Here is a 9,546-nt window from a genome sequence, read left to right on the forward strand (position 1 = left end):
TATTTTAGTCAGAATAATAATCATAGTAATATAGGTATTTATTAAGGTTAATAAGTTCCAATAAGTAAGAATATCAATGGTAATTTATATTTGAGTATGTATGAAAGTTATAAGTTAGTACAAGATTAAAACAAATGCAAAACATATCAACATTGGGTCACTTACAAAAATTACAATAATTTACAATATATATAAAAACATATCAGATAGATATATTACATATTACAGAATTTTAGAATCTTTTAAAATTGTTAAACTGTTAGAACCCTGTAATTTGTTGTCCTTTTTAAACTTTCTTATCATGATTGTTTAATCACCTAAAAAAAATAAAATCTATTTAAACACACTGGCGTGCCAAAGGGGTGGTTCACTCACCTGGGGGTCCTATCCCTACATTCCAAATTACAGGGACTCCCTCCAAATCAGCCACCAAATATTTAATACTAAAGCCGAAGACATCTTAAACTGCTTTTAAGCATTTTAAAAAAAAAGAGGTATCAAAAAAGCTACTTACCCATCCATCTCTTTATTGAAGAAAACTTCATGAAGTCTGTGATAATATCCATCTTCTCCTAATATTACATTTTATGTTTAACCAGGAAGACGACATTGAAATCAAAGTTCAGCATTCATGAACTTTTATACACGAATTTACTTTTAAATGTAATTTACAATCCAAAAGAGAATAATGAGTGCCAATTTTTTTGAGAAGAATTTATCATAATAAAATTTAAATAGTTAAAGGATTTACTAAATTTCAACAAAATCATTTTATAGCTGCTTCGGAAATTCTAATGGATAGACAAAAAGACATCATAACACTTTGTTTATCCTATCATATAAAGTAGTAAGCGTTTTTTGTCTACTAGCGGCTACGCCTCCTAGAAGCCTCTAGGGGCACTTAAGGTAGTATGGGGAAAAGTCGTCCTCATCCCATTTTAAATTTAAGTTTCAAAAGAGTAAAAAAATATTTTTTTTTTGGGGGGGGGGGCGGTTGAAGACACCCTCCCCAAAAATAGTTTAAAACATTCCCAGGACCTATAAGAAGTTTCACTGTAAAGGAGAACAATATTGGTTCAGCGGTTAGCGAGATCCTTTGGGACAGACAAAAAACGCTTACTACTTTATATGATAGGATTGGTATATAACTTAAAATTTACCTTTTGGTGTTTCCATGCAACAAAATTGAACTGATGTTAAGGATTCGCTTCCAAACTCAAAATCTAAAAGATTTTTCAGTTGAATATCCCCAATGCAATGGTGATAAACAAGATAAAATATCTGATCAATGAAATTATTGGTTGAAAAATTTGGACACTAATAGTTCTACACCAGCCAATCCAAATTTATATTCCTATAGCCTTTCGTGGCAACGCACCTTCAATTTTTCACAGTAGCTTTTCTCCTATTTCTAGGCCAATTGCCTAACCCTGTCGGGCAATCACCTAACCCAATATAACCTAATCGGTGCGTTTGTCGCAACTACTGTTTGACGTGTCTCTGGTGTTTGACGTAGTACCAACCCAATCTAACCTATAAAAAGCCGTTTTAAAAATACGACGAATCGCCCCTTAAGGGGCGTTGCCACGTAATGGACTATTCCTAAACTTTGGGTACCAGTGTGATATACAGCCTAATTTCTCCTCCCTCCCTGCTTCTTTTGTCGGTTATAATTTTGTGCGAGAATAATATATACGTTCCACCGTTTGGCCGTTTGCATGCACCCTTTAAAGTTCATATCTTTTTGTAGATAATCGTTGTGAGAAACATTTTTCTGTGAACTGCACTCTATCCAAAACTTGTAGAAAAGCTTTTCTCGTATTCATTCGAATCCGGTGGATAGGAACCGGTTCTCATCAATACGAAAAAAATATGTCTAGCATCGTATTATACCCATTTTTCTACGAATATAAAAGTGTACAATCATAAGATTAAAACCAGTTTTTTTAGCCCGTGCCTTCGGCACCTCGGGGTTAAAAAAACTGGTTTTAATCTCATAATTGTACATTCTATATCCGCGGAAAGCTGTTTATAATACGATGCGAGAAATAAATATTGTATAGTAGAAAATGTGACCTTGATATTCCTGGAAGTGTAGATGTGAACTCTTCATAGCTGTTTTGCCATCACGGCCACTCTTACGGGCGGCCTCATAATCATACTGCATACAAGATTAGCTTTTAACAAACAAAGTACTTGAAATATATCAGAAATAACTGTAGATTGTGTCCCAGTTATTTGTAAAACATGCAAAGACGATTGTGTAGACACCTTTACATAGATTCTAGCCCATTTCTAGCTCATCTGAGTTTAAATCTTAGGAAGGTAATTTCTGCTCTTCTTCGGAAAAACTTCGACTTCTTTACATGATCCAACATAAGTTTTATATAAAAACTAAAGTACTTTTTCTCGTATTTATTCGAATCCGGTGGATAGGAACCGGTTCTCATCCATACGAAAAAAGTATATCTAGCATCGTATTATATCCAGCTTTCTACGAATATAGAAATGTACAATCATAAGATAAAAACCAGTTTTTTTAGCCGGTGCCTTCGGCACCTCGGGGCTAAAAAAAACTAGTTTTAATCTCATAATTGTACATTCTATATCCGCGGAAAGCCGTTTATAATACGTAGCGAGAAATAACTATTAAAATATTATTAAATTACGCTTAAAAGAGGCACTTACCTTAAATATGGTCAGGTGAGGGGTAAATGGCCTTTCAATCTAAAAAAACAACAATTAATAGGATGACAGTATCTATAAATATATAACCAGATAACTACCTGGATCCCCCTGTGCAATGGTGGCCTTTTTTGTCTGCTACCAAATAGCATTCTGCTCTTTTGTAGCAACTTGGCTGTTTTAATATTCCCGACGCTATTAGTTTTTTTTTCAAAGACCTGATTGAAAGTCGGCACAGGATCATCAGGGTGTGGACAATGACATACAGTTATTTAATACCTTTCCCCTCTATTGCATTGTTTTACACTAATCTAATAAATATAATCCAATCTAATTACTATAAGTAGATAAGTAGTAAGTTTTGGTAGTTTGATTTAAATGATAAAAAAAATTAAACAGCAAACCTCCAAAACGTTTAAGCCAGCAGCGAGCAAACTTTCTAAATAAAATATACCTAGTTATTTATCAAAAAAACTATCTAAATTTAAAAAACGGCTCTAATAGTTAATGACAGACAAACGCACAAAAACATACAGAGTAGATGCGCAGAGGTCATAGAAATATAAAAAGGGTAGTTGCACGAAGTGAATTTGAACTTGAATTTATTGAACTGCATATTTTTCAATATTTTAAATTACATCTATAGGACATATATTATAAAGAATTTCAATTTTTATACCAGGTATTTTTTTTAAAAATCAAGACTTGAAAATCATATTTTTGGTATAAATGCAACTAAGATGGCTGTCCTATCTTCACAAATAACAGCATAATGACTATTTTAGTGGTTCATAATTGTTTGTTATCTATTGTAATACAAAACTTTGTATGTTAAATGGTGTTCTTGTAATTTATGATTGCAATCAAACTTTTTAAATTCACTTCATACAACTATCCCTTTCAGCATTTTCATTATATAAAAGTAAATTAATTGTCTAAAGTAAATTATAGAGTAGATTCGCCTAAAAAAAACTAGGACAGGATGTGTTTAATTCTTTACAATGGAACATTATTTTAGCTTATTAGAATATTCTTAGTGAGCTATTTATAGAGATAATTGATCTTGCTAGTTATTAATATTAATCATTATTTAAAATTTGAAGAATTTGATGGTTTAATTAAACGAACCTTTTAGGATTTTGCTGATTTTCTGTAATTCTGTCTCTCCATCTGATGGCTAAAAAAGCTTTTAAATCAAGTAAATAATAAAATATAATCAATTAAACAGCCAATAACTTCAAAGGGGGGGAAAGGTAAGTGGCGATAATACCACATCCCCCCCCCCAAAAAAAAAAAAAAAACTTTTTCCATGGCCTCCAAAATTAAAATTTTATTTATATTGAATTTTGTTACTGTGAAAAAAAATAGCCCTGTATTTTTTTTTAAATCTTCAAAATGTTTTTGAATGTTCTACCTTAACCCAAACAACTTTTCCTCCGTTGAAAGTGTTGATACCGGTGAATTGTATTTTGGTTCCATGAAGGTCTTTCAGCTTTGCTTCAACTGTTTCCGTTAGAACTGTTTTAGCCTAGGCATATAGACAAGTTTTAGCATATTTTGCATTTAATGTTAAGGTATATGTGATTAAAGGTTTTCTTTTTTAAGCAAAGCTTTTCTGTTATTAAGACTCGCCATTCTTTTCTTCCCTTAATAACGGGTAGATTTTATCGTTAATTTAGAATGTTATAATTGTCCCATTGATTTCAAACTTGACATGATAATTTCAGTAAATATTAGTACAATTAAAAGAGCGTTGAATTTCTTAAATTTTTTGGTATATCCGTAAGTCATTTAGAACGATATTTGTTAACTTTTAGTATAAATTTTTTACATAATATAATTATCTTATACATCTGATTTTTTTAGAATGATGATTTCTAGGCCGATAAGAAAAAATATTATGAGCGAAGCATCTATATAATTAATAAAGTCTTGCATGTAAATATAACTTCATTCAGCATCCTAAATGCATGCAAGTAATTTTTAGGCAGATTTACACACATTTTTTGTTGAAATATCTATATGCTATTAAATATTTAATACGTCGATCCTTTCTATATGTCATTTGTCGATATATTAATGTACACTCTCAATCATGATACATAAAATTTTCCCTTCTGTAGATCACAATTAGTGTTTGAAACTTTTCGACACTTAACTTAAAGAACGAAACAATAAAAATCAATAAAATTCCTCCAAGTTGTCAAGCCAACGAATAAGAAAATATTACTGTAAAACTTTGGGGACTAATGTAAAAAACAGACCAATGTCCCCTCCCTCCCTAATTATTACCTCTTGAATCTCATGCCATTCAATATTTGCGATACAAAGAGTTATGTGAGCTTTCTGCACAGATTCAACATGGGGCTCTAGTAACTAAAATAGAGTTATGTGAGCTTTCTTTACACATTCAACATATGGCTCTTGTATCTAAAATGGAATTATATGAGCTTTCTTTACACATGAAACATGGGGCTCGAGAAACTAAAATAAAAACAAGGATGAAAACATCAACAAGTAAGTTCAACGAAGCAAAATAACACCCCAAAAAAAATTGAGTGGAATATAACCTGCCTTCCTCCCCCTTCCTTCACCCTTACACTTGGAAGAACTTCAAATTTAATATAAATGTTTTCCTTAAATTAGATAAAGAATTACCTTGTGTTTTAAAATAGCTTTGTCTTGACATTCCACAATGTTCTTGTGTATTTCTGGATTTCGAATCTATAAAGGTAAAAATTTGCAAGTGTATGATGGGCGTACGGACTTTCTGGTAACAATTATTGTGTTGCTACGCTTTATAAACTGTACCTAACTGTTACAGTAATCATTATTCAGAATTTAAAATCTATAGGAAACTTCTAACATGTCTAAATTAACGAGAAAAGCTAACAGATCCGGACAGACGAACCAACCATCCCGAATTAAAGAAAAGCCTCCCTTTTAATAAAGTCTGCCAAATTAGAAAAAATAATCATTCAAACCTAACCTGAATAGCCATGAAACAATTAGGTCTCTTTGCTTTTTCATTTGGTGCCATCCTTATAAGGTTGTCTTTACTGTTTTTGCTTTTTCTTTTTCTAAATTAAACATGTACTTTAAATTAGTTAAAATATAATAAATATTTGTTTGAATTAATTAATTTAGGTTTGCTATCTTTATACCTTTTAGCTGTTTTATTTTCTTTTTGGTTTTGATTGACTGTATCTATTACTATCTTCAGCCGTGGCCTTTTACGAAACATTAAAGCTTGTTCTAAAAATTTGTAAAGATAACAAACACAAGGATGACAACATCCATAGAGCGAAGCTTATAAATCAGACGCTCAAACAAACGAACATTGACATATATGAAGTAATTAACAACGCATTCAATTTTCAACATTATCTAGAAGTTAATGCAACAATTTAGCTTAAATCCCAAAATAACTTGAATACTTGTCGATAAATAGGCATACTTACAAGACTTAGTTATAGGTATGCTTCAATCACAACATAGTGCCGAATCGTCCTATAAATCACCATTTAAAATCATTTGAGTTGTACAATCATGTCAAATTGTAATAAACAAATACTCTTACAGATTATAGAGTTGCACTTCTGAGCTCTCCTATAGATTGTACCTAACTGTGACAGGGTCCATCATGTCAAGTTTGAAATCGATAAGACAATTCTAAAATACAGATAAACGGACCGACCGACAATAATCATATAAATGCATCCCTACCAATAGAATTGATATTTAAGAATGTACGTAATTCAAATTGTATTATTTGTTTATTTACCTAAACGTGGATACTTAAAAACATCAAAAACACTTGAAGACACGTTCGACGACTCAGTCTTCCACGAGTCGAGGTTAGATTTTTACCTCTTCTTAAAAACACTTCAAGACATGTTTGAAGACACGTCAAGTTTTGTGTAGTTTCGCGTAATTTTCCGGTAAAAAATCCTACTGCTTTCCCACCTAGTATGCTGTCATTAATAAGAGTTAACAACTTTTTTTCTTAAGTTTTTTTTTACATTTTTTCAAAATGAAAATCACAAGCGATTTCGCACCTAGCATTTAGGAACTCTATATTTGAAGGGTAGAAAATAGCATAAAACCATTTATAATTGGATATTGTATTGTATAACAAACAATTTTCAATGAATAATAAAATAAAGCTTCTGTCCCTCGGAAAATAGCAATTGATAATAAACTTATGATATTTAATTTTACTATCCGTGGAAATATTAAATAAATATTTAAATAAAAAAATTTGTAAAAATACTTGTTTGTCCCCCTATGACCTCCTACTGAAGGAAAGTGCCTATTTTACAGACTAACATACACACACTGTTCGATGTAAATTGAGAACACTTCGAAGACGTCTTCAACTACCTACTTGAAGACTTGTCTTCAAAGAGTAGCTCTTCAAGAAAAAGTTTTTAAGAATTACTTTTTGCCAAAATACTTGAAGACTACAAGACTTCAAGACGTCGACAATGTTTTATTCAACCAATAAAAATTTTTTCTAAATGCAAAACGACGACATTTTTACAGTGTACACAATGCCGTATTTTGCAGACATTTCTACATTTTTTTATCTGTACAATTGTTCCCTTTATTTGTTTACCTCTTAGTTTTTTAAATTTGTAATAATTGATTTTAATTCTTATCAAAAAGTAATAGGGTGTATATCTGTCTGTGTGTTCCGAAGGATATCAGAACCTGGTAATCAATATGGTTCTCTTTTGCAAATTAGCTTCTCCATAGGTACTGGTATGGTTTACTGCTATATTTTTGTGGAGGTTAACACCACCCTTTCAAGAGAAATGGCCCTTAAAAATGATAACCACCTTCTAAAGTAATTTTGTTCCTTTAAAAATGAATTTAAAAGTAGAAATACAATAGTAAAGTTTTTATTATATAAAGCGGGGATAACTTGTTTTATAGTTTTCGTCCATTGTGTTATTGAGAGGTTTCGTTTCATTTGATCTGATTTTAAGCATGTTTTGATTCTGTCCATATCGAAATATTGTTAAAAGCGAAGCTTTCCTAAGATTAGGGCCTTTCTGTTTGTACGTCCTTGGGTAATGTATAACTCTTATTGATAATTAATGCATGTAATAATTGTTCGATCGATTTTAAACTATAATGATTCCAGCTGTAAGAGTAAGTTTATACGGTTTTAAAAGCGTATCAACACTATAATCGATCGTTACTAGAAAGTCCGTAAGTCCACTTATAAAACAATCACACAAGAAATACGTGTCAACAATACGATTTAAATGCTTCGCTTTCATGGACGTTGTCATCCTTATTTAATTTAAATTTTATTTCATCATAACACTGATTTCATCATATATTATTATGTCTAAACTTACTTTTATAATTAATACCTATATATTTTAATTATAATCTAAAGATGAAATATTTTTTTGTTAATTTAATATATAATTGATTTTTTATTCTTTATTTCAGAAAATGTAAATGGCTGTACGTATTTACAAATTAAGAAGAGAAAAACAAACAAAATGAATTATCTTACAGCTTTAGGTTTGTTTTATCTTTTCTACTTAAATGAGCTGCTACGCTCCTAGTTTCATTTTTTAAAAATTTTAGATCGATTTCTCTTGGAAGTTCTCGCTCAAAGTACATATAAATCTTCCTTCTAGTTCTGGACTAAATAGTAGCTTTATTGTAAACGAGAACCATATCGGTTGCATGAGAGGTATGCGAGTTTTTCCGACCTTTAATTGAGTCTTTGAATATGAGCCTATAGGGTCGCGAATATTAACACAACCAAGTAGCTACAAAAGAGCAGAAAGCATTTTTTAGCAGACGAGAAAGGTCTCCAAAGACTGGATCCATGAGGTAATTGTCAAAGGTATGAATCTATACTTAATACTTTTTTTGTTTCTAGGGTGTTTGGGTTTTGCCAACAGCTTTTTGTGCTACTGGTCATTGCGGATTCATGATGTAAGATATTTTTTATTAAACATTTAGGTATGTTCTGTCCGTATCGGTATTTTTTGCATGTTAGAAATATCCTATACCTATAACGATTATTTTAAACTTGGCATGGTAATTTCTATAACATAGAAAAATACTCTAAACCCATCCTTGATTAAAAGAAAAGAGATAATTGGAACTTGATTTTGGGACTTAAAACGAAGAATATTCCCTGAATTGAGAACTTTATAAGTTCAGTGGTTGGCAAGATCAAAACGAATCACAAAAAAAACCTGCTACCTAATACCTATAATAAGGTTTTACTTCTTTATTCATTTATCGCATCGTATTAAAAAATGTACAAATTACAATATTAAAACTAGTTTTGTTAGCCCCCAGATGCCAAAGGCACGGGTTTTTACCTTTTTTAATTCGTAGAAAACTAGATCGATACAATCGTTACATGATTTTGCAGTATGGTTCTAATCCAGCGAATTTAAATCGTGTTTCGAAATATTTATAATTAATTCCCCTATTTGTTTCAGGTACTAGAAAACTTTCAATTTAGCGAGATAACTAATTATGTTAGAAATATCAATTATGTCATGCTAGCTTCACAGCTCCTTTTTCTATTCATTACTTCTAGAAGGAAAGTTGCATTTTTTTGATTGGTGCCTTTTTTTCATAAACTAATGCATAATATTTTACTTTATATCTAACTCATAATATTTGCCGCCGTTTCTTCAGTTTCACATTGTACTTCTGTAAAGCAACTGCCATGCCGAATTTCAGTGCTGTAACTCTTTCTTTAAGTTTAATTCTTTTGACTTTTAGATTTAATTTTAAAGTGTCATACCCGCCCCCTTCCTTTATATTTTTCATTTGGTAGTGGGTGGGGGAGGGGTAGGGGGTAAAATACTTCTT

General features: G+C 31.2%; 1 protein-coding gene and 1 long non-coding RNA gene across 3 annotated transcripts; one reads left to right on the forward strand and one right to left on the reverse strand.

Moving 5' to 3' along the window:
• Window positions 1-73: 73 nt before the first annotated feature.
• LOC145325809 (A-kinase anchor protein 7-like) lies at window positions 74-6,066 on the reverse strand. Of its 2 annotated transcripts, XM_080168768.1 has the most exons (12): window positions 5,850-6,066; window positions 5,675-5,765; window positions 5,344-5,409; window positions 4,978-5,061; window positions 4,100-4,213; window positions 3,814-3,862; window positions 3,090-3,124; window positions 2,689-2,727; window positions 2,077-2,161; window positions 1,161-1,223; window positions 515-572; window positions 74-317 (listed from the first exon to the last, which is right to left on the reverse strand). In XM_080168768.1, the coding sequence occupies exons 1-12, from the start codon at window positions 5,927-5,929 to the stop codon at window positions 314-316; spliced, it is 768 nt and encodes a 255-aa protein (XP_080024894.1). In that variant the 5' UTR covers window positions 5,930-6,066; the 3' UTR covers window positions 74-313. The 2 variants fall into 2 exon arrangements, with proteins under 2 accessions (XP_080024894.1, XP_080024895.1); XM_080168769.1 differs by lacking the exon at window positions 5,850-6,066.
• A 2,027-nt stretch (window positions 6,067-8,093) lies between these two features.
• On the forward strand, window positions 8,094-9,280 carry LOC145325810 (uncharacterized). Its single transcript, XR_013881600.1, has 3 exons — window positions 8,094-8,226; window positions 8,594-8,649; window positions 9,168-9,280. It is a non-coding gene; the product is annotated as an uncharacterized LOC145325810 (long non-coding RNA).
• The last annotated feature ends 266 nt before the right edge of the window (window positions 9,281-9,546 follow it).

This window comes from Acartia tonsa, chromosome 8 (assembly GCF_053477335.1).
Source record: "Acartia tonsa isolate MP-2025a chromosome 8, ASM5347733v1, whole genome shotgun sequence".
NCBI lineage: Eukaryota > Metazoa > Arthropoda > Copepoda > Calanoida > Acartiidae > Acartia > Acartia tonsa.

What these genes read in the sequence shown, in the direction of transcription:
- LOC145325809 (XM_080168768.1), bottom strand. Translation starts at nt 5,929, where the DNA reads ATGTTTCGTAAAAGGCCACGGCTGAAGATAGTAATAGATACAGTCAAT. An exon ending in AAGCTATTTTAAAACACAAG is followed by an intron (nt 5,062 to 5,343) that starts GTAATTCTTTAT and finishes ACTCTATTTTAG; the next exon opens with TTACTAGAGCCCCATGTTGA. An exon ending in GAAAAGTTGTTTGGGTTAAG is followed by an intron (nt 3,863 to 4,099) that starts GTAGAACATTCA and finishes AAGCTTTTTTAG; the next exon opens with CCATCAGATGGAGAGACAGA.